Source organism: Rhinopithecus roxellana, chromosome 10 (assembly GCF_007565055.1).
Source record: "Rhinopithecus roxellana isolate Shanxi Qingling chromosome 10, ASM756505v1, whole genome shotgun sequence".
Classification (NCBI taxonomy): domain Eukaryota; kingdom Metazoa; phylum Chordata; class Mammalia; order Primates; family Cercopithecidae; genus Rhinopithecus; species Rhinopithecus roxellana.
The window spans coordinates 102,118,061-102,143,108 of record NC_044558.1 but is presented as its reverse complement, the minus strand read 5'-3'; the positions used below and the strand labels follow the sequence as shown (position 1 = coordinate 102,143,108).

Genomic DNA, 25,048 nt, shown 5'->3' with positions numbered 1-25,048 from the left:
AAATTGCTGGGATTACAGGCATGAGCCACTGCTCCCAGCAACTCCATCTTAAACAAGAGCTGGGTAAAATAAGGCTGAGGCATACTGGGCTGCGTTCCAAGACCGTTAGGCATTCTAAGTCACAGGATGAGACAGGAGGTCAGCATGAGATACAGGTCATAAAGACCTTGCTGATAAAAGTTTACAGTAAGGAAGCCAGCTAAAACTCACCAAAACCAAGATGGCAATGAGAGTGACTTCTGGCTGTCCTCACTGCTACAACTTCCACTGTCAGAGGTGGTTGAACCAGGGCAACTCTATCTTGAGTAGGGGTAGGTAGAGTTGGGTGAAATAAGGCTGAGACCTGCTGGGCTGCATTCCCTGGAGGTTAAGGCATTCTTAGTCACAGGATGAGATATGAGGTTGGCACAAAATACGTGTCATAAAGACCTGGCTGATAAAACAGTTTGCAGTAAACAAGCCGACTAAACCTACCAAAACCAAGATGTGTGATGAGAGCAACCTCTGATTGTCCTCACTGCCCACCAGTGGCCATGGCAAAATCAGGAAGTTACCCTATATGGTCTAAAAAGACGAGGCAGGAATAATCCACCCCTTGTTTAGCATATAATCAAGAAATAACCACAAAAATGCGCAACCAGGACCCTCGGGGCTGCCCTGCCTATGGATTAGCCATTCTTCATTCCTTTACTTTCCTAATAAACTTGCTTTTACTTTATGGATTCGCCTCGAATTCTTTCTTGTGCGAGATCCAAGAACCCTCTCTTAGAGTCTGAGATCCAGACCCCTTTCCAGTAACAAAAGGTCTTGGACTGAAGTACTGACTCCACAGTCTTTAAGTATCCTAGTTATTTAACAGTGGCCGTCTTGGGCGCTTGTTGGGCCGCGGTGGGTTCTGGGAAGTGTAGTTCGCCTGAGTCTCCAGTTCCTTGTCTCTGGGCGGTGTATGCACGTCAGCGAGGCACTGTGGGAGTCGTAGTACGGGAGGAAAACCCTAGACCCTCTCTGGTGGGCCGCAGGAGTTTGGGGGAATATAGTCGCTAAAGCCCTAGATAGTCTTCCGGCTTTGGGCGTGGCCGCGATGCACTCTGGGAGTCGTAGTAGGGGAAGACAGTCCTCCGCTCTTTTGCGCAGGGTCGCAGGAGGTTCTGGGAAGTGTAGTTGCTTGAAGCTCGTGTTCTTTGTCTTTCGGGGATGTGCGCGCGTGGCCTCAAGGCACCCTGGGAGTTGTAGTGGGGCGGGGAAAGTCGTTTGCTCTCTCGCGCGTAGTCGCAGTTGTTTCTGGGAAGTGTGGTTGCGTGAGTCCCGCGTTCTTCGTTTCTCGGCTGGTTGTGCGTGTGGCCGAGAGGCACGCGGGGAGTTATAGGAACGGAAAGCCCTGTGTAGTCTCCCGCGGGGGGGCCGCGGTTGTTTCTGGGAAGTGTGGTTGGCTAGGTCCCGAGTTCTTTGTTTCTAGGCTCTGGGGTGGGAGGAGAGCCCTATGCTCTGGTGCGCGGGGCCGCGGTGCCTTCTGGGAATTGTAGTTGTCCCAGGCCCTCCTTCTTTGTCCCCTCGCGCGGGAGCGCGGCGCTCTGGGAGATCCAGTAGGAACGCAAACCCTATGCCCTTGCGCGCAGGGCCGCATTGGTTTCTGGGAATTGTAGTTTCTCGAGGCAGGCGGCCTGGTGGGGTGACGTCCGCGAGGCTTCTGAAGACGCATTCCTGTGACGCCCGCGGTGGGGCCCTCGGGGGCGGCGCCGAGCGTCTGGCCTGTGTTGACTGTAGGCAAGGAAAGGAGGCCCCCGGGTCTGCGCCGGATGGCCCCGGGCAGTGACTCGGTCCGGAGCCCCGGAACCCTACACCCACCTGGCCGAAAGCACAACGGAAACGCGCCGTCCTGTGGCCACTGTTAGGTGACCGGGTTCTGGGGAGGCGCGCCGGCAGGAAGAGAAAGCCGGCGCCAGTGGTCCAAGCGCCTTCTGTCGGGGCCCGCTCTCTACGTGGGAGGCGCGGAGCGGGGGGCCACGGGAATCCCCAGTGCGGGATCTAGTGACTTGGGCGCGGCCTAGCTGGCCCGTTCGCTCAGGGCTCCTTCTCTGCCAGGTCTGCCATTGTACACTTTTCTGATCTCCTCGGTCCCTTCTGTGAGCTATGTCTCAGGTAAGCTGATGATATATATTGATATATATATATATATATATATATATATATATTTTTTTTTTTTTTTTGAGAGACAGAGACAAGGTCTCCTCCTGTCGCCCAGGCTGGAGTGCAGTGGGGCGATCATAGATAGCATCCTGTAACCTCAAACTCTTGGCCTCAAGTGAGCCAACCCATTGAGCCTGTCTCCTATTTTCTTTGTGAAGTGCAGCCGTGTTTTTCAGGACTTGGGACGTGGCTTTCTCCTACAACCACCTGCCTGGCGGAACCCCAGGACCCTGTCCCCTGTTCCTCCTTTTCAGGTGCTTATACTTAAGTATACATGAAGAGAGTGACAGGAAGCTATTCAGATGTGGGCGGGATTTCTGACCTGGCTGGTATGTTTTAGGGTGAGAGGGTAGGATGCCAGCTGTTACATTGCCTTTTCTTTCCCACAGTATTAGAAGGAGGAGTGCTTTGCGTTACTCCAGCGCCCCGTCATTCATTTACTGAATATGTTTTTACTGAACCTCTACTTTCAGTGGTTCCATCCTTGGACCAGCAGTATCAGCATCATCTGAGAACTTGTTAGAAATGAATATTCTTGAGTCCTACCCCAGACCTTCTGAATCAGAAACTGGGAATTTGGCCCAGCAATCTAACAGTCCTTCCAAGTGATTCTAATGCTCAACTCATTCTATGTCTTGAGGATGCAGAAGTGACCAAAACAAAATCTCTGAACCCATAGAGCCCATTTTTCTGACATGACATAAGGAACACATTTTTATTTTGATTGGGGCTAAGGGTTTGTATGGTAATTGTGCTTCACAGCAGTGGGGATAACAGGGTCAGCTATTCAAAATGAGTCCCTCATTTTCATTTCCACTTCTTTGTCCTACTTTTTGTCATACTTCTCTCCAAATTCAGAGGTTTTCTGAGTTTTGCTGGGGAATCCAATTTCTACCTCTGCTGCAGATCTTGCTGTGTAGTAAACAGCTGCTTTATTAGTCAACAGTCTTTAATCACTTTTTTATTAAACTTCAAAACTGTAAAATATAACTGCCATCCATCTGGGGCCGCTACTAGTTTGAGACCTTTTAAATTCCCGTTCATGCCTTATAGATCTATGTGGATCACTCAAGTGGTGCAAAACCAGGCTGCAAAGCAAGGGCTTCTATATTATTCTCCCTAACTTCGAGGGAAAGTGCTTTAGGTTCTGCCCTGGGAGGTGTTACATTCTCTTCTTGCAGAATCAAGATTCTTTACTGTCTGTCCTCCTTGTTCTGTGACATTGCCAAAATTACCACTAAGTTTCACAGGTATTTCTTTAGGATTAGGGGTGACTGGAACAAACTTGAGAATGTATGCCCCGTTTGAAGGGTGCTGCTATTGTCTGCTATAGCCAATTATTACCCTGAAGAAATTCTGGCTGAATTATATTAAAATAGGCTGGTATTAAGGAAAGTATACATTATTAACATAAAGGAATACTGTAAAATCTGAAGAATTTTTACAACCAATCCCAAAAATTCACATTGTTCATATGTATAATCTTTTATTTTGAACAAAACTGTAAATTATCTCAGGACAGATAATTTATGTTTTTTCTCCTTTTCTCGAGTTATGCAACAAAACACAAAAGCTAGGCTCTTCATTATATAATTACTCAGAATTCTGAAAACTCCCATTGTTGCTACTTAGATACATTGCCTAACCTCCACAGTGAGACTCATTTTATACTTTGATAAGGGAGTTTGGGAGCATGGGTGCTGGTCATGCAGATATCTGTATGTCATTTCAGGGGTCAGTGACATTCAGAGATGTGGCCATAGACTTCTCCCAGGAGGAGTGGAAATGGCTTCAGCCTGCTCAAAGAGATTTGTACCGACGTGTAATGTTGGAGAACTATGGCCATCTGGTCTCACTGGGTAAGTATTCCTCTTCATCTCCCTCAAGTCAAAATTTGACCTTTAGGGTGGCTGTTATAATTATCTGGCTGAATATTCCCAAGATAGGTATGGGGTTTCTTAAAATTAGTTTTAAGATGGGGACATAAGTGGACCTTATTTTTAGACATTTTAAAAACTTACATCTGACATTTCTTTTGTGGCCCTTCTTAGGATTCAACAACTGATTTTGAATTTATTTCATTTTCTGCAAGCAGGTCTTTCCATTTCTAAGCCAGATGTGGTTTCCTTATTGGAGCAAGGGAAAGAACCCTGGCTGGGGAAAAGGAATGTGAAAAGAGATCTGTTTTCAGGTGAGTGAGTTGGAAGCTGATGGGGAAATTTTTTAAAACCACTCAATTAGTCAATGAGAAAGGAATACTTTTTAGTATGTTGATTGGAAAATTTTCCCTTAAAGATACCAGAGATAGGCTGGGCACGGTAGCTCACGCCTGTAATCCCAGCACTTTGGGAGGCCAGGGAGGGTGGATCACGAGGTCAGGAGATCGAGACCATCCTGGCTAACATGGTGAAACCCTGTCTCTACTAAAAATACAAAAAAATTAGCCGGGTGTGGTGGCGGGCTCCTGTAGTCCCAGCTACTTGGGAGGCTGAGGCAGGAGAACGGTGTGAACCCGGGAGACGGAGCTTGCAGTGAGCTGAGATCGTGCCACTGACTCCAGCCTGGGTGACAGAGCAAGACTCCGTCTCAAAAAAAAAAAAAAAAAAAATACCAGAGATATAAAGACTGAAGTTTCACTTACAACTCTGTAAAGGACTACTTCATACCCAGTTCTCTTTGTTTTTTCTATATTACGTAACAGCTAACCTACTCAACCAGTTCTCACTTTATACTTCCTCTGCTTTCTCACAGGTATCTTTTTTGTTTTCGTTGTTCGTTCTATCTGGTCTCTGAATTTCATTTCTTTTTGTTTTTTCCTCCCTTTCCTTCTTCAAATGGACATATATTTCTATTGCCTAAATCCAACCTGAGAAAGAAAAATTAAAAAGTACATATATTGCTGTTATATTTAATCACCTTGAAAGGATTAGCTCATTACTCTTTGATTAATTGATATTTATTCCTTCACATACACTCTTAATATTTACAGAAATTTTAATCTTGTTAATCTTTTTCAAGACTCTCTATTAAATGCTACAGAGACTAGAGGGTGTACAAAAGTGTAGTAACTATCAAGGAATTCATGGCCTAGTGATGTGTCTAAATAACTTGCATTAGATATCCTCAAATTAGCAGTTCAGCAGCAAAAAAAGGAATTTCCAATTGGCATTTTAGGCTTGGATAATTTGGATACAGATTGTAGTAGAGAAACAGACAGAAAAGGGTCATTTTTGGAGAAAAGGTGATGAATTCTGTAAGTTCTGAATTTTGTAAGTTCTGTAAGTTCTATAGTTGATTCTACAGCAAATGTTTAATGGAGGTACACTGATTTTTAGAGAGAAAAGGAGGAATGCATACATTTTAGGAGGCAGCAGCCTAGGACTGATGAAACAGGTGCCATGAAAACTGAGCTGTAGCTTTAAGGAGAGTAGTGGTTGTTAATATGAAATGCTGCAGAGTCCCTTAGGAGAATGTCCAGAAGGATTTGCAAAGGAGGTACTAATGTGGGCTGAAGCCGTGAGGTGGAACAGGTGCAGGGAAACTTCGTTTAGTGGGAGCAAATGAGGAAAAATATCCTTTTTGAATTAAAAAATAACAAAACCGATAAAAGTATGTACAAAGGAAGTGAGGAAAAAGGAAAACACGGAAGTTGCCTCTAATTATACTACTTTTTTTTTTTTTTGAGACAAAGTCTCGCTCTTGTCCCCCATGCTGGAGTGTGATGGCACGATCTCAGCTCACTGCAACCTCCGCTGTCCAGGTTCAAGCGATTCTCCTGCCTCAGCCTCCCGAGTAACTGGGATTGCAGGCGCCTGCCACCTTGCCTGGCTAATTTTTGTATTTTTAGTAGAGATGGGGTTTCACCATGTTGGCTAGGCTGGTCTCAAACTCCTGACCTTGTGATCCGCCCGCCTAGGCTTCCCAAAGTGCTGGGATTACAGGCGTGAGCCACTGCGCCCAGCTTGATTCTACTACTTTAACACAGTTCTTGAAGTTTTTATGTGCCTTCCAGTATCTTATTTTGAAAATTTTCATTGTGAAATATCACACACAGACAGAAGTAATGCATGAACATACATGTACACTTAATAAATTACTGTAAGGCAAACACCCATGTGACCAAGGTCAATAAACACAACACTGCTAGGTTCCTTGCGAGCCTTCCGTGTGCTCATCCTCATCCTCCAATAAAGCTAATCATCTCTTTGCTTTTATGGTAAAGTAGCTTCCTTGGTTTTCTTTATAGTTTCATCAGCTGTTGGCATTTGTGTTCACTATAGTTTAGGTTTGTGTGTTTGTGAACTTTATATAGAAAGATTTATAATGTATTTATTGATTTGCTTCGCCAAATTTTAAAAATGTTTTTAGCTGTGCATGGTGACTCATGCCTATAATTCCAATACTTTGGGAGACTGGGTTGGGAGAATCACTTGAGGCCAGGAGTTTAAGACAAGCCTGAGCAACCTAGAGAGACCCTGTCTCTACAAAAACATTTTAAAAGCTAGTTAGGTATGGTGGCATGTGCCCATAGTCCTAGCTACTTGAGAGGCTGAGGCAAGAGAACCACTTGAGCCTAGGAGTTTTAGGCTACAGTGAACTGTGATTGTGCCACTGCACTCCAGCCTGGGCAACAGAGCAAGAACCTATTTTTTTAAAAGTTAAAAAATATTTTAACGTAATTGCTCTTAATAGTTTTTTTCATTGTACAAGTAAGTATACCACAATTTATTCTTTCTACTATTGAGGGCTTCTTAAGTTTTTTGCACATTTAGAGATACTGCAAGCAATGTTGTTACTGTTCTTGTATCCTGATACATATTGGCACGTTTCTCTGTGGTTTATATATAGGACTGGAATTGCCAAGTTGGAGGATAATGCACCTCTTTAAGTCATTAGATAATGCCAAAATGTTTTCCAAAGACCCTTGACTGATTTATATTCCCACAAATACAATAAGTGAATGCCTGTTGGGCATCATAATTTTCACCTATCAGAAGGGTGTGCAGTGGTAGCTCATGGTTTAAACTTGCATTTGTTAGGCTGTTAATGAAGTTGAGCACCTTTTCACATGTTTATTGAACGTGTAGGTATCCCCATCTGCGAAGTACATCTTGAAGATTTTTGCTTATTTATCTATTGGATTCTTTTATTGATTTGTAGAAGTTATATATTTTAGATAGAAATCCTTTGCTAATTATATGTACTTCAAAATCTTTCACATGTGGCTTGTTTTACCTTCATAGCTTATTTTGATGAACAGAAATTCTTTATTTTAGTGTAGTCAGATGTATCAATCTTTTCCTTTATATTTAGTATTTTTTTAGCCTGTTTAAGAAATATTTCCCTACTAAGGGATTATGATGAAGACATCTTCCTATATTTTCTTTTTAAAAAGCCTACTTGTTTTGCCATTCACATTTAGATCCATTGTTCACTTTATTTTGTCATGTGAGTTAGTAGTCAACTTTGCTATCTTCTGTATGGAGATCCAGTTATCACAGTACCATTTACTGATACATCAACCCTTTTCCTCACTGTTTTGAAATTAGTTAAATGTCAGTTTTTGTGTTTGTATGTTTCTAGGTTCTCAATTCTCTTTCATTTTTCTCTTTGCTCAAACCTATACAGCCCTAGTTATAGATGTAATGATTAACATTTTATTGTATTTGTCTTACTCCTGCCCCTTTTTTTCTCTGAATTATTTTAAGTAAACTGGGCTACCATTTAAGAGTTGTTGCTGCAACCTAGTGTAGCTCTAATCATTACTTGAACTATGTAGGTATCCAGGGAGCTGCGGGAGGCAGGCAGATTGGAAATCAGTGAAGAAGTAGGACTCAAAAAGGCCTGGCAGTTGGCAGATGGCAGACGTGAAGAGGACTGAGAAGCTGTGGTTGGCATCAGTCTTTTTGGTGGTATGATTGTTTCCTTAGTGAAATAAGGATCAGCAAGTTTGTAGGGGAGGAGGAGATGATATTGAGACTTGAGTTTTGGGTCTCTGTGGGATATGAATATATAAATCCAGTAGGCAATTGAGTATCATATTCAAGAGGTTTCAAATGCATATCCCTAAGCCCCACCCTGGAAATTCTAAATTGGTAGGTTTGGGGTGGAACCAAATAATTTGCATTTCTTTCTTTTCTTGGCTAGTCAAAAAAAAAAAAAAAAAAAAAAAGTGGGAGTGGAGGAGAAACAGACAAATCTATAACTAGTTGTGACCAATGACGTGTAAACTCCACTGCATTCCGACCAGCCAGAATTTGCATTTCTAACAAATGACCAGATGATGCTGATGCTGAACTGAGGTAGACATTTAGGAGTTACCTGCACAGCTTCTTAAAATTTTGAATTTTCTTTGTAAAATCGTTGCATTCTGTTGTTGTTTATTCTTAAGCAACTTTCCTGTTTCTTTTCTATATTGCTTTTCTATAAGAATGCTAGTGAATTTGTATATTTATATCTCTTTATCTTTATTATAGAAATAAAAATACGGCTGGGTGCGGTGGCTCACGCCTGTAATCCCAGCACTTTGGGAGGCCAAGGTGGGCAGATCACCTGAGGTCAGGAGTTCAAGACCAGCTTGGCCAACATGGTGAAACCCGTCTCTACTAAAAATACAAAAATGAGCAGGGTGTGGTGGTGTGCGCTTGTAATCCCAGCTACTCGGGAGGCTGAGGCGGAAGAATCGCTGGAACCTGGGAGGCAGAGGTTGCAGTAAGTCGAGATCATGCCATTGCACTCCAGCCTGGGCGACAGCAAGACTCTGTCTAAAAAAAAAAAAAGAAAAAAAGAAAAAGAAAAAGGAAGGAAGAAGGGAAGGAGGAAGGGAGGAAGGAAGGAAGGCTCTAAATCTTTCTAGATTTTTTTCCTGCAGATACCATTGTAGTATATAGAATAGTTTCACTGCACTAAAAATTCTCTGTGTTCTGCCTAATCATCCATTCCTAACCCTTGGCATCCACTGATTTTTGTTACTGTCTCCATAGTTTTTGCCTTTTCCAGAATGTCGCAGAGTTGGAATTAACCTTTTCAAAATGGCTTATTTCACATAATAATGCATAGTAATATGCATTTTGGTAACTTGCGTGTCTTTTCATGGCTTGATAGCTCATTTCTTTTTAGCACTGAATAATATTCCACTGTCTGCATGTACTGCAGTTGACTTATCTGTTCACCTACTTAAGGACATCGTGGTTGCTTCCAAAGTTTTGACAATTTTGAATAAAGCACTTCTGTGTGCAGGTTTTTGTATAGGCATAAGTTTTCATTTCATTTGGGTAAATACCAAGGAGTGTGACTGCTGGGTCCTATGGTAAGAATATATTTAGTTTTGTAAGAAACTGCCAAAATATCTTCCAAAGTGATAGTACCATTTTGCATTCCCATCAGCAATGAATGATTGATATTATCATGTGATTTTATTTTTTTATCATGGTTGGTTGTTGGATTTTGCTGATGCTTTTATTGCTTCTATTGATATTATGTAATTTTACTTCTTTAGCTTGTTGATGTAATGGATTACATTTTACATTAATTGATTTTCAAATGTTGAACCAGCCCTGTATACCTGGGATAAATTCCACTTGGTCATGGAGTATAATTCCCTTTATACATTGTTGGATTAAATTGACTAATATTTTGTTGAGAGTTTTTACATTTATGTTCATGAGAGATACTGGTCTGTCATTTTTATTTTCTTATAATTCCTTTGGTTTTGATATTAGGGCAGTGCTGGCCTTATAGAATGAGTGAGGATTATTCCCTCTGCTTCTATCATCTGGGGATTGGTATAATTTCTTCCTTAAATGTTTGGTAGAACTTACCAGTGAACCCTGATGCTTTTGTTTTTGAAAGTTATTAATTATTCATTTGAATTTTTTTTTTTTTTTTTGAGACAGCGTCTCATACTCTGTTGTCCAGGCTGGAGTGCAGTGGTGCAATCATGGCTCACTGCAGCCTCAACTTCCCTGGGCCCAGGTGATCCTCCCACCTCAGCCTCCCAAGTAGCTGGGACTACAGGCACACTCCACCATGCCCAGCTCATTGTGCATTTTTTGCAGAAACGGAGTTTCACCATGTTGCCCAGGCTAGTCTTGAATTCCTAGGTTCAAGCAATTCTGCCCACCTTGGCCTCCTAAAGTGCTGGGATTATAAGTGTGAGCCACCGCACGCAGTCTTGTTTGATTTCTTTGCTATTCAGATAGTTTTCTCCTTATTGTGTGAGCTTTGGCAATGTATGTCTTTCAAGGAATTGGTCCATTTTATCTATGTGATCAAATTTGTGGGCATAGAGTTATTCATGGTATTCCTTTATTATCCTTTTTATATCCATGAAATTTGTACTGAGGCCCCCCCCTTCATTGCTGATACTAATAACGTGTGACTTTTTTTTCTTAATTAGCCTAGCTAGAGGCTTGATTTTAATTATCTTTTCAGAGAACTAGCTTGATTTGGTTGCTTTTCTCTATTAATACCCTATTTTTAATTTCATCAATATTTGTGCTTTTTTTTTTTTTTGAGACAGAGTTTCTTTTTGCCCAGGCTGGAGTTCAATGGCACAATCTCGCTCACTGTAACCTCTGCCTCCCGGGTTCAAGTGATTCTCCTGCCTCAGCCTCCCGAGTAGCTGGGATTCCAGTTGCATGCCACCACGCCCAGCTAATTTTGTATTTTTGGTAGAGATGGGGTTTCACCATGTTGGCCAGGCTGGTCTCGAACTCCTGACCTCCCATAATCCACCCACCTCAGCCTCCCAAAGTGTTGGGATTATAGATGTGAGCCACCGCACCCAGCCTATTTTTTTTGAGACAGGATCTTGCTCTGTCACCTAAGCTGGAAAGCAGTGCCACAATCATAGCTCACTGTAACCTAAATTTCCTGGGCTCAAGCCTTCCTCCTCCCTTAGCTTCCAAATAGCTATGAGTGCAGACACATGCCAACACTCCTGACTAAATATTTTATTTTTTATTTGTAAAGACAGAGTCTTGCTATGTTATCCAGTCTGGTCTTGAACTCCTGTCCTCAAATGATCTTCCCACCTCGGCCTCCCAAAGTGCTGGGATTACAGGTGTGAGCCATTGCACCTGGGCCCTTTGATTTTCATTTCTCTTCTTCTTCTTCCTTTGAATTTAATTTGCTCTTTTTAAAATTTCCTAACATAGAATGTAGATGATTGATCTACATTTTTTTCTAATACATTAATTCAATGCTGTAAATTTTTCTTTAAGCACTGCTTTCACTGCATCCCACTGATTATCCCACTGAAATAAATTGTATTTTCATTTTCATTTAGTTCAAAATATTTTAAAATTTCTTTTTAGATTTCTTGTTCGTGTTACTTAGAAATGCAGTGTTCAGTATCCATGTGTTTTGAGATTTTCCTTTTAATCTTTCTGTTATTGATTTCTGGTTTCATTCCATTGTGGTCTGACAGCACACATTACATGATTTCTATTTTTTGAAATTTGTTAAGATGTGTGTTATGACTAAGAATCTTGGTGAATGTCTTGTGAATTGGAGACGGATGTGTAATCTGTTGTTGCATGTAGTAGTCTATTGATACCAGTTGATTGATGGCGTTAAGTTCAGCTATGTTCTTGCTGATTTTCTGCCTGCTGGATCTGTCCAGTTCTGAAAGAGGGGTGTTGAAGTCCCCAACTATAGTAGCACTTTCATCTGTTTCTCCTTACTGTTTTATCAGGCTTTGCCTAATGTATTTTGATGCTCTGTTGTTAGGCACATGCACAGTAAGGATTTTTATGATTCTTTCTTGGAGTATTGACCCCTTTATCATTATGCAATGCTCTTCTTTAACCTTGATATTTTCCTTGCTCTGAAGTCTGCTGTGTCTGAAATTAATTTAGCTACTCCTGCTTTCTTTTGATGTTAGTATAGTCTACCTTTCTCTACTCACTTATTCTAAACCTATATGCATCTTCGTATTTAAACTAGGTTTCTTGTACACAACATATAGTTGGGTCTTGTTTTGTGCTGCACTCTGACAGTGTCTTAAGTTAGTGTATTTAGACTGTTGACCTTTATTTATTTTTAAAATTTATTTATTTTGTGGCTGGGTTTGGTGGCTCATGCCTGTCATCCTGGCACTATGGGAGGGTGAGGCGGGCGGATCACGAGGTCAGGAGAGCGAGACCATCCTGGCTCTCTAACATGGTGAAACCCCATCTATACTAAAAGTATAAAAAATTAGCCAGGCGTGGTGGCAGATGCCTATAGTCCCATCTACTTGGGAGGCTGAGGCAGGAGAATAGCGTGAACCCGGGAGGTGGAGGTTGCAGTGAGCTGAGATTGCACCACTGCACTCCAGCCTGGGCGACAGAGCGAGACTCTGTCTCAAAAAAAAAAAAAGTTATTTATTTTTTTTAGAGACAGGGTCTCCCCGTTTCCCAGGATAGATTGCAATGATACAATCATAGCTCACTGCTGTCTCAAATTCCTGGGCTCAAGAGATCCTTTTGCCTCAGTCTCCCAGTGTGCTGGGATTATAGGCATGAGGCACCACATCTAACCTCGTGTGTGTGTGTGTTTGAGGTGGAGTCTCACTCTGTAGCCCAGACTGGAGTGCAGTGGCGCAATCTTGGCTCACTGCAACCTCCACCTCTTGGGTTCAGGCAATTCTTCTGCTTCAGCTTCCCATGTAGCTGAGATTACAGGTGCCCACCACCACACTTGGCTAATTTTTGTATTTTTAGTAGAGATGGGGTTTCACCACGTTGGATAGGCTGGTCTCGAACTCCTAACCTCAGGTGATCTGCCCACCTTGGCCTCCCAAAGTGCTGGGATTACAGGCATGAGGCTCCGCGCCCGGCCCTCTTTTGTGTTTTTTTATTAAGCATTTTATATGATTTTATTTTCTCTTCTTCTCTTAGCATATTGATTATACTTCTTTTTCTTGTGGTTGTCCTAAAGTTTGCAATATACATTTTTTTATTTTTTGAGATGGAGTCTTGTTCTGTCGCCTAGGCTGGAGTGAAGTGGCATGATCTCTCCTCACTGCAACCTCTACCTCCCGAGTTCAAAGGATCCTCCTGCCTCAGCCTCCAGAGTAGCTGGGATTACAGGCGCGTGTGCTACCATGCCTGGCTAATGGTTTGCATTTTTAGTAGAGATAGGGTTTTCCCATGTTGGCCAGGGTGGTCTCAAACTCCTGACCTTAAGTAATCCACCTGCCTTGGCCTCTCAAAGTGCTGGGATTACAGCCATGAGCCACCACACCCAGCCTACATTTATAAAGAATCCAACCCTACTTTCAAATAATACTATACCACCTCATGTGTAGTGCAGGTACCTTATAATAAAATATTTCTCATTATTTCCTCCAGTCCTTAGTATCACTGTTGTCATTCATTTCACTTATATGTAAGCTGTAATCATAAAATACATTATTATTATTATTATTTTGGAGACAGAGTCTCGCTGTGTTGCCCAGGCTGGAGTGCAGTGGCACGGTCTTGGCTCACTGCAACTTCTGCTTCCCGGGTCCAAGTGATTCTCCTGTCTTCACCTCCTGAGTAGCTGGGACTACAGGTGCGTGCCACCACGCCCAGTTAATTTTTTGTATTTTATTTTATTTTATTTATTTATTTATTTATTTATTTTTATTTATTTATTTTTTTTTGAGACGGAGTCTCGCTCTGTCACCCAGGCTGGAGTGCTGTGGCTGGATCTCAGCTCACTGCAAGCTCCACCTCCCGGGTTCACGCCATTCTCCTGTCTCAGCCTCCCGGGTAGCTGGGACTACAGGCGCCGCCACGTCACCCGGCTAGTTTTTTGTAGTTTTTAGTAGAGACGGGGTTTCACCGTGTTAGCCAGGATGGTCTCGATCTCCTGACCTCGTGATCCGCCCGTCTCGGCCTCCCAAAGTGCTGGGATTACAGGCTTGAGCCACCGCGCCCGGCCTTTTTTTATTTATTTTTGAGATGAAGTCTCGCTCTGTCACCCAGGCTGGAGTGCAGTGGCACCATCTCGGCTCACTGCAACCTCCGCCTTCTGGGTTCACGCCATTCTTCTGCCTCAGCCTCCTGAGTAGCTGGGACTACAGGTGTGTGCCACCACACCCAGCTAATTTTTTGTATTTTATTTTATTTTATTTTATTTTATTTTATTTTATTTATTTATTTATATAGTTTTGAGACAGAGTCTCGCTCTGTCACCCAGGCTGGAGTGCAGTGGCACCATCTCAGCTCACCTCAGCCTCCACCTCCTGGGTTCAAGCGATTCTTCTGCCTCAGCCTCCTGAGTAGCTGGGACTACAGGTGCGAGCCACTACGCTCAGGTAATTTTTGTGTTTGTAGGAGACAGGGTGTCACCATATTGGCCAGGTTGGTCTCGAACTCCTAGACCTCATCATCTGCCCGCCTGGGCCTCCCAAAGTGCTGGGATTATAGGCGTTGAGCCACTGCACACGGCCTAATTTTTGTATTTTTAGTAGAGGTGGGGTTTCATTATGTTGGCCAGGCTGGTCTCAAACTCCTGACCTCAGGTGATCTGCCCGCCTGGGCCTCCCAAAGTGCTGGGATTACAGGTATGAGCCACCATGCCTGGCCAATTGTTTGTATTTTAGTACAGATGGGGTTTCACCATGTTTTCCAGGCTGGTCTCAAACTCCTGAGGTCAGGCAATCCACCCACCTTGGCCTCCCAAAGTGCTAGGATTACAGGTGTGAGCCACCATGCCTGGCCAATACATTGTTATTATTTTGAACAAACTATTGTCTGTGAGGTTAATTAAAAATAAGAAAAATAAGGCTGGGTGCAGTGGCTCACACTTGTAATCTCAGTACTTCGGGAGGCTTAGGTGGGAGGTGCTTGAGCCCAGGAATTTGAGGCTGTGGTGAGATATAATCCCAACACTGTTCTCTAGCCTGGGCAATACAGCAAGACACTCAAGACCCTGTCTTTTAAAAAAAGAAAATATTTATTTTACTTTTACTTATTTCTTCTTAAATGCTATTCCTTTCTTTATGTAGGTCTGAGTTTCTGACCTGTATCATTTTCCATCTCTCTGAAGAACTTCTTTCAACATTTCTTTCAGGGCAGGTCTACTGGCAACAGATTCCTTAAAAAAACTTTTATTTTTTGTAAGAGAGTAATTTCTCCACTTTTGAAGGACAATCTCACAGGCTACAGAATTGTGGGCTGGAGAGTTTTTTTTTTCCTCTCAGCACTTTAAATATTTTACGCCACTCTGTTATTTTTCATGGTTTCTGAGAAGATCTGATGTACGGTAGTCCTCCCCTATCTTCAGGGGATATTTTCAGAAACCTCCGATGTATGCCTGAAACTGCAGATAGTATTGAACCTCATTGCCATTGGTTAGAATATGTTCTGTTCATGTCTTCCACCCAAAAATTTAATGCCTTTTCCGTTTTCCTTTTTTTTTCCTTTTTGACAGGGTCTCACTTTGTCACCCAGGCTGGAGTGCAGTGGTGTTATCATAGCTCACTGCAACCTCAAGCTCCTGGGCTCAAGTGATCCTTTCGCCTCAACCTCCTTAGTAGCTGGGACCACAGGTGCATGCCACCACACTTGGCTAATTAAAAAAATATATTTTTAGAGATGGGTACTCAAATCTTGCCCAGCTGGTTGCAAACTTCTGGCCTCCAGCACTTAGGCAATCCCCTTGTCTTGGCCTCCCAAAGTTCTGGGACGACAGGCATGAGCCACCTTGCCTGGCCCTTTTACACCTTAACTAAGCACTTCTGCACTGTGGTTGTAACTTTTGCAGTTTGAGGTGCAACAGCAAAACTAGCTGAATTGCTTTTTTTCTTCCTCACATGAATAGAAGACTCATTCTGCTGTAATCTTAGCAACCTCAGCATATGAGAGGGTTTTTCCTTATTAAGTGGAGAAGAAATTTCACATTTTCACATTAAGCACTTTGTAGCTTCTGTTTGGCATATCTGAATTGTCAGCATCACTACTCTCATGCTTTGGGGCCATGATTAAGTAAAATAAGGGTCAGTTGAACACAAGCACTACGATACTGCATCAGGGGATCTGACAGCAACTAAGTGACTAACAGGTGGGTAGCATTCGCAGCGTAGATATGCCAGGCAAAGGGATGATTCACATCCGGGGTGGGATGGAGCAGGATGGTGCGAGACATCACACTACTCAGAAGGGTGTAGTTTAAACATGAATGATTTCTGGAATTTTCTATTTAATACTTTTAAATATTGAACAAAGGTAACTGAAATGATGAAAAACTACAGATGAGAGGACTACTATAATTCCCAGCCTTGTTCCTTTATAGGTAAGGTTTTTTTTCCTTTTACTTCTTTCTTCTTTATATTTGATTTTCTGAAATTGGAATATGATATACCTAATTGCAGGGTTTTTTTTTTTTTTTTTTGTGGAGGGCGAGGGGGCACTTATCTTGCTTGGTGTCCTCTGTGTTTCCTGGATCTGTGGTTTGGTTTATGACATTAATTTGGGGAAATTCTCCATCATTATTTCCTCAAATACTGCTTCTATTCTTCCTTCTCTTTTAGTGTTTCTGTTATGCATATGTTACACCGTTTGTAGTTGTCCCACAGTTCTTGGATAATCTGTTCCTTTTTTTTCCCTCAATATTTTATCTCTTTTTCAGTTTTGGACGTTTCTATTGAGATATCCACACACAATACTCATGAGCCCATTGAAAGCATTCTTTATTTTCATTACAGGAATTTTTATTTCTAGTATTTTTTTGATTCTTTCTTTAAATTTTCATTTCTTACATTATCCATCTTGTCTTGCATCTTGTGTACTTTTTCTCAATAAAACTGTTAGCGTATTAATCATAGTTTCTTAAATTCCTGGACTGATAATTCCAACATCCCTACCATATTTGTCTCAGATTCTGATGCTTATTCAGTCTGTTCAAACTTTTTTTTTTTTGCCATTTAATATACCTCATAATTTTATGTTGAAGGGTGGACATGATATACTGAGTAAAAGAAACTGCCTTTCGTAATGTAGTGGTAAAGTGTTGGGGGAAGAGAAGCATTTTGTAATCTTAAAATTATGGTAAGCCTGTGCTTCTGGACTAAGAACTTATTAGTTCTTTTTTTTCCCCCCACCTTATGTGGGACAGGATGGCTAGAAGGGGCTGGAGTAGGATATTTCCCTTTCCCTTGGTGGAAGGCTAGAGCTGGCTAGAGTTTGGTATTTCCTTTCCCAAGGGTAGGTTAGGCTCTGGTAAAATATTTTCTCCTGAGGGCAGGCCTTGTTAATAATGGAATACTCTGGTCTATTTTAAAAAATGGCTATTTTTACCTTAGCCCTTCCAAAAACACAGGGGAATTTTTCTCCAGTATTCACTCTGAAAACTGGATAGAGCTCCTGAAGGTAAAACTCACAGAACCCCAGGGACACCCAAGACTAGAGTTTTGAACCACAGACTTGTCCACACTGAGCTTCCAGCTATTCATCAATTACAGTGCAAGTTCTCCTATCCCAGCACTGGTTCCTGCAGAGGTTTCTGCTTGTGGGTTTCTCTTTTGGTGAGTTGTCACTCACCATATCTTCCTGTCTCATTTTGGGGGCAGTTGTTTGCCCTGTTACTGCACTTCTCTGAGGGATCTTAGAAGAGTTTAGTTTGTTCAACTTTTCACTTGTTGTTAGGACAGAGTAGTGACTTCTAAGATCCTTGTAAGTCAGACTGGAAACTGCAAGTCTCCCTGTCATCATTTTCGTAATTTCCTTCTTCCTGTATTGATCTTAAATAACATTGGCGACAGAAGATATTAGGCCGTTTTCCCAAGAAAAGGGTGAATACGTCTAAAAAATTTCCTTTGAGTATATTACTTGCTGGTTTATCAAAGGAATCCTTTATTACATCAAGAATGAAACCGTGGTGGCTCATGCCTGTAATCCTAGCCCTTTGGGAGGCTAAGGCGGGCAGATTGCCTGAGCTTAGGAGTTTGAGACCAGCCTGGGCAACACAGTGAAACCCCGACTCTGCTAAGATACAAAAATCAATGAATCAATCAAACCATTAGCCAGGTGTAGCAGTGTGTGCCTGTAGTCCCAGCTACTCGGGAGGCTGAGTCAGGAGAATTGCTTGAACCTGGGAGGCAGTCGCTGCAGTGAGCCAAGATTGTGTCACTGGACTCCAGTATGGGTGACAGAGCGAGACTCTGTTTCTTTTTTTTTTTTTTCTGAGACGGAGTCTCGCTCTGTCCCCCAGGCTGGAGGGCAGTGGCGTGATCTTGGCTCACTGCAAGCTCCGCCCACCACCACGCCCAGCTAACTTTCTGTATTTTTTAGTAGAGACGGGGTTTCACCGTCTCTACTAAACATTTTTCACCTTGTTAGCCAGTGATCTGCCCACCTCGGACTCCCAAAGTGCTGGGATTACAGGCGTGAGCCACTGCGCCCGGCTGAGACTCCGTTTCTTAAAGAAAATGATAAAAACAAACCTTGTATCTATAGGCTTTTAATAAGCACTGAGTTTCCTCAAATCCATTTGGCATCTATTAAAAAGAGTATGGAGGTATAGTAGGAGATGGGAAGAGGTTAGGTGATTGAGGAAGGGAAGCGGGTGAAGGGATATGTAATTAGCATTCTACTTTTATATCTTCAACATTGTTTTCTTGATTGTGTTTTTTTACTCTCATTGTTGTGAGAAATCATATGGCAAATAATACACTAAATCTGTGGAATTAACCCCATTTTTTCTTTTTTCTTTTTAATTGACACAATCACTGTACATGTTTATGAAGTACAATGTGATGTTTCAATACATGTATACATTGTATAATGATCATATAATTAGCAAATCCATTATCTCAAACATGTATCATTTCTATGTAACAAGAGCATTAAAAACTTCTCTATTTTGAAAGATAATTATTTAATCACCCTACCATGCAAGAGAACACTTGAGCTTATTTATTCTTCATATGTAATGATAACATCATACCTGTCCAACAACCCCCCCACCTTTTTTTAAAGACAGGGTGACATTCTGTTGCCTGAATTCCTGGGTTCAAGCAGTCCTTCCACATTACTCTGCCAAGTAGCTAGAAGTACAGATGCACACTACCATGCCTAAAAGTTTTTTTTTTTTTTTTTTTTTTTTGGTAAAGACAGGGGTCTCACTTTGTCATTGTGTTAGGCTGGTCTCAAACTCCAGGACACAATTAAATGTCCAGGTTCACTTGGTATATTTCAGTTCCCAACAAATTTCCTTGAAGCATTGCTAGATGAAGCCTTTATCTACTGCAGTGGATTTTTTTTTTTTTTTTTGAGACAGAGTCTCGCTCTGCCGCCCAGGCTGGAGTGCAGTGGCTGGATCTCAGCTCACTGCAAGCTCCGCCTCCCGGGTTCACGCCATTCTCCTGCCTCAGCCTCCCGAGTAGCTGGGACTACAGGCGCCCGCCACCTCGCCCGGCTAGTTTTTTTTGTATTTTTTAGTAGAGACGGGGTTTCACCATGTTAGCCAGGATGGTCTCGAGCTCCTGACCTCGTGATCCACCCGTCTCGGACTCCCCAAGTGCTGGGATTACAGGCATGAGCCACCGCGCCCGGCCTGCAGTGGATTTTTATATCTGATCTCTGGTCTTTGATACAATTTTTACCCTGAGTATAATGAACTTGTTCTTGTGTCTTCTATCAATATTTTCTTCTGTGTTCTCTTTCCCTGTTTCTATCCTCAGTTCCTCAGTTTACATCTACAGGGCTCTTCTTTAGGTACTCAGCAGATACAGAATTGGTTTAAAGAAGAGGCAAGAAAGGAATTTAAAGTTTAATCTGTATTGACATAATTATTTTAATAGCTGTCTCACTGCCTCCCCTATCTTAATCTTTCATGTATCTTGTGTACCTACTGTATAGATACAGATCTTGATCCATTGTTGAGATATGAATTAAATACTTCATCAAAGAAATGTACATTCTATTTTTCCTTAAAAGCTTACAGTGAGAGTGATAACATAACATTTTTCCCAAAGTGTCAATGTACATTTGACTGAAATGAAAAATACATTTTTAGATGTTACTGGGAATTTTAAACTTATGTAAAAGTTGTTAGTACAAAGAATGCCCACATTCATCTTTGCTTATACCCATTTGCCTTATCATTTGACGTATGATTTTTTTTCTGAAACATTTGAGAATAAGTTCTATATATTATGGCCTTTTACCTCTATACACTTAAGTGTAGGTTTCCTAAAGATACGAATTTTTTTTTTTTGAGACAGAGTCTCGCTCTGTCACTCAGGCTGGAGTGCAGTGGCACAGTCTTGGCTCACCGCAACCTCTACCTCCCAGGCTCAAGCGATTCTCCTGCCTCAGCCTCCTGAGTACCTGGGACTACAGGTCCATGCCACCATGCCTGGCTAATTTTTTTTGTTTTTTTTTTTTTTTGAGACAGAGTCTCACTCAGTCGCCCAGGCTGGAGTGCAGTGGCGCGATCTTGGCTCACTGCAAGCTCTGCCTTCTGGGTTCATGCCATTCTCCTGCCTCAGCCTCCCGAGTAGTTGGGACTACAGGTGCCTGCCACTACCCCCAGCTAATTTTTTTGTATTTTTCATAGAGACAGGGTTTCACTGTGTTAGCCAGGATGGTCTTGATCTCCTAACCTCGTGATCCACCTGTCTCAGCCTCCCAAAGTACTGGGATTACAGGCATGAGTCACCGTGCCCAGCAATGTTTTGTATTCTTAGTAGAGACAGGGTTTCCTCGTGTTAGCCAGGCTGGTCTCAATCTCCTGACCTCGTGATCCGCCTGCCTTGGCCTCCCAAAGTGCTGAGATTACAGGTGTGAACCACTGCACCTGGCCAAGAGTATGAATGTATTTTTAAGGAGACATTTCATATCATTTCAAAATTCTGTTCCCATTAAAAAATGATAAAGTCCATTGTTAAAATTTAGCATGGAGAAAATTACGGCTTATGTTTGCCAAGCACATTTGATATTAAGACACCGTATTTTTCTTTCCAACTTTCATTTTAGGTTAAAGGTTACTCATGTTACATGAGTAAATTGTGTGTCATGGGGGTTTGGCGTACAGATAATTTTGTCACCCAAGTAATCAGCATAATGCCCGATAGTCAGGTTTTTTAATCCTTACCCTCCTCCCACCTTCCACCCTCAAATAAGTCCCAGAAAAGACATAATTATATCAAATATGAGCTTCATAATAGTTCAGAGGGTAGAGTTGGAGGATCATAGGCTAGTTTTCAGAGAAACTGCTTTTTTTTCATTTAGAGTAAGTTATTGTAAGATGTTCCCTCAAAGGCACTAAATGAACAGAATCTAATGTCTTTGTGCAATCTGATGAACACTTGCATTGTTTAGTAGCAGCATTATGAAACTGCCATTTTTAGATAATTCTGACAGTAAGTACTGTTTAAATGGTGGTGAAGAAGACTAGCAACCTGTTCTTCACAAATACTTATCTTTCTGATTGCTCTATTTTCCCCGCTTTTTTTTTTTTTTTTTTTGAGACGGAGTCTCACTCTGTCGCCCGGCCTGGAGTGCAGTGGCCGGATCTCAGCTCACTGCAAGTTCCGCCTCCCGGGTTTACGCCATTCTCCTGCCTCAGCCTCCCGAGTAGCTGGGACTACAGGCGCCAGCCACCTCGCCTGGCTAGTTTTTTGTATTTTTTAGTAGAGACGGGGTTTCACCATGTTAGCCAGGATGGTCTCGAACTCCTGACCTCGTGATCCGCCCGTCTCGGCCTCCCAAAGTGCTGGGATTACAGGCTTGAGCCACCGCGCCCGGCCCCCGCTTTCAATTACTTATATTTACTCTTTTTTCTTATTTACCTATATCTCTATCTCTATTTGATCTTTTCTTAAGTTCTGGGCATAGTACTCAAGATTTCAGTCACAGCTGTGAAAGCTGCTACTGATATGATTTTTAAAAACTTCATTCTGTTGCTAAAGAAGGGAGAAATGGCCTTATTTTATTCAATATAGGAAAAATGAACATTCACTTTTTTTTTGGTATCTTTCAGCTTCAGAGTCAAGTGGTGAGATCAAAGACTTTTCACCAAAAAATGTCATTTATGATGACTCATCCCAGTATTTGATCATGGAAAGAATTCTAAGTCAAGGCCCTATGTATTCCAGTTTTAAAGGAGGCTGGAAATGCAAGGATCATACAGAGATGCTGCAAGAAAATAAGGGATGTATTAGGAAAGTAACAGTCTCTCATCAAGAAGCCCTGGCTCAACATATGAATGTCAGTACTGTGGAGAGGCCCTATGGATGCCATGAATGTGGAAAAACTTTTGGTCGACGCTTTTCCCTGGTGTTACACCAGAGGACTCATACTGGAGAGAAACCATATGCATGTAAGGAATGTGGCAAAACCTTTAGCCAGATTTCAAACCTTGTGAAACATCAAATGATACATACTGGAAAGAAACCCCATGAGTGTAAGGATTGTAATAAAACATTCAGTTACCTTTCATTTCTTATTGAACACCAGAGAACGCACACTGGGGAGAAACCTTATGAATGTACTGAGTGTGGAAAGGCCTTTAGCCGTGCCTCCAACCTCACTCGACATCAGAGAATTCACATAGGAAAGAAACAATATATATGCAGGAAATGTGGGAAAGCATTTAGCAGTGGCTCAGAACTCATTCGCCACCAGATTACACATACTGGAGAGAAACCTTATGAATGCATTGAATGTGGGAAGGCATTTCGCCGTTTCTCACACCTTACTCGACATCAAAGCATCCATACAACCAAAACTCCATATGAATGTAATGAATGTAGGAAAGCTTTCCGTTGTCACTCATTCCTTACTAAACATCAGAGAATTCATGCTGGAGAAAAGCTCTATGAATGTGACGAATGTGGTAAAGTTTTCACTTGGCATGCATCCCTTATTCAACATACGAAGATTCATACTGGAGAGAAACCCTATGCATGTGCTGAATGTGATAAAGCCTTCAGCCGGAGCTTTTCCCTCATTCTACATCAGAGAACTCATACTGGAGAGAAACCCTATGTATGTAAGGTATGCAACAAATCCTTCAGCTGGAGCTCAAATCTCGCTAAACATCAGAGAACACACACTCTTGACAACCCCTATGAATATGAAAATTCATTTAATTACCACTCATTCCTTACTGAACACCAGTGAATTTACACTGCAAAGAAAAACCACGAATGTATGAAATTTTTTTAAAAGAAGTATAATGCCTTACTTTTACTTCAGAGAACTCTTGGAAAGAAGCCTTATGTGAAAGTGATGAATGTGAAGTAATATAGCCCACAATTTATTCAACATCCTGGAGAAAAAAACCCAGAAATATGTGGAAAAGCCATTAATAACCACTTTTTTTTTTTTTTTTGCAATAACAAGGTGAAATCGATATTGTTGAGAAGATTCTTCTTCCATCTGGAAATATTGAGAAGACTTCATTTGGTAGGATTCCCTTACTCTACGTTTGTAAATTCCTACCAAGAAAGACTACATATCCAACAGACTGGAGAAAGCCAGAGATTATTAGCCCTCATTCTGCAACTGTCAACCAGGACGGAATGCATGGGCAAGGGATGAGCTTTACAAAGATGTACTTTGGAGATCAGGATATTCATGTTTAAGTAAAGTGATACAAACACAGTGATTCGGGAATGCCTTCATTTACAATGCAATACTTAAATTTTAATACCCTTGTAAGAGAAAAAGCAACTGTATAAATGAATGTAGAGTAACTTTCTGCAATATTTCAAAGCTGTATCAGAGAACTACACTGTGGGAAAACTACCATTGTAATGAGTGTAGCAAAATCTTAGATATCTGAAAAATCATACTGGATGGAATCTGTGAGAAAGGGTTCTATTTTGAGGGAAGGGGGATTGCTTTTTGTTTTTTAAGTGAATTCAGAAAATGTTACAAATAAATCTTTTGGTTTCTTATAAACCTTCTACTTGCTGATTTTTTCCCACAGCATGTGATTCCAAAAGTGTAACTACAATATTGACATAAAAAAAAAAAGTAGTTTTTTTTTGTTGAAACATACAAACATAACTAGAAGTGTTTTTAGGTATTTTATGGTTTTAATTTTCAGAGTTTAGATTTAAGGTAATGTTAACTGACAGTTATCCTTGAATCTGACTGTAGACAGTTGTTATTCAGTGTGAAATAAGTATAAATAAGATACATCACAGAAAATTACCAAGGTACTCTTCCTGTTTTGTTCCGTGTACAGTAAAACCATTCTTTTGTAAGCATGTATTTAAAACTGTTCTGGCATTATCAGCTGCCCAGCTGTCAAAGCTCACACTATTAGGGTGAGTTTGCTTTAATGAGGAAGGTAAGCAATTTTATTTTGTAGAAAGAAGTAGAGAATATGAATAGGAATGAATTTAGCATTAATGGCTGCATTTAGGGCACATTTGTAGAAGGTGTTATTAAATACAAGTAGTTTTGTAAGATCTGAAATTTGTAAAAGTTTTAGCCCAAAAACACCTTATTTACATGAACTAGAGTTCTAAATACATTATTGGAAGTATATTTCTTCAAACCTGCCATTGGCATGCCATATTGGTACATACATTTAGAAGCTTCTCAACTTTCCATAAGAGTTGTTTAGGAGAGGCTGATTTATCTTACAATAGTGTACAGTCTGATTCAAATACAAGCAGCATGCCTTATTATGTATGGGTATGTAATATCTGATTTGGTTTTCTCAGGCAGCAATGGTTTGTATCAGGGTAAAAATCAAGTTATGCTGTCAGCAATATTAGGATATGAAAAACTCATTATTTATTTAAGGGTGTACTGGGTTTCTCCCATTATCTGCTCCACATCTACTCTCCTTCCTACTGTTTACTTTCTGACAATGCACCTCATGAACTATATCAGAGGTCATCAAGCTACAGCCCATGGGCCAGTTG

The 25,048-nt window shown here is 41.4% G+C and overlaps 1 protein-coding gene across 6 annotated transcripts; it reads left to right on the top strand.

Moving 5' to 3' along the window:
- The first annotated feature begins 1,660 nt into the window (after positions 1-1,660).
- On the top strand, positions 1,661-24,323 carry ZNF140 (zinc finger protein 140). 6 transcript variants are annotated; one of them, XM_030938692.1, is made up of 5 exons: positions 1,661-2,139; positions 2,364-2,441; positions 3,920-4,046; positions 4,280-4,378; positions 22,147-24,323. In XM_030938692.1, exons 1-5 carry the CDS (start codon positions 2,131-2,133, stop codon positions 23,286-23,288), a joined length of 1,455 nt encoding a protein of 484 aa, XP_030794552.1. In that variant the 5' UTR covers positions 1,661-2,130; the 3' UTR covers positions 23,289-24,323. The 6 variants fall into 6 exon arrangements, with proteins under 6 accessions (XP_030794552.1, XP_030794553.1, XP_030794554.1 ...); XM_030938693.1 differs by having other exon boundaries at positions 1,662-2,139; positions 4,283-4,378; XM_030938697.1 differs by lacking the exon at positions 2,364-2,441 and adding an exon at positions 16,389-16,455 and having other exon boundaries at positions 1,665-2,139; positions 4,283-4,378.
- The last annotated feature ends 725 nt before the right edge of the window (positions 24,324-25,048 follow it).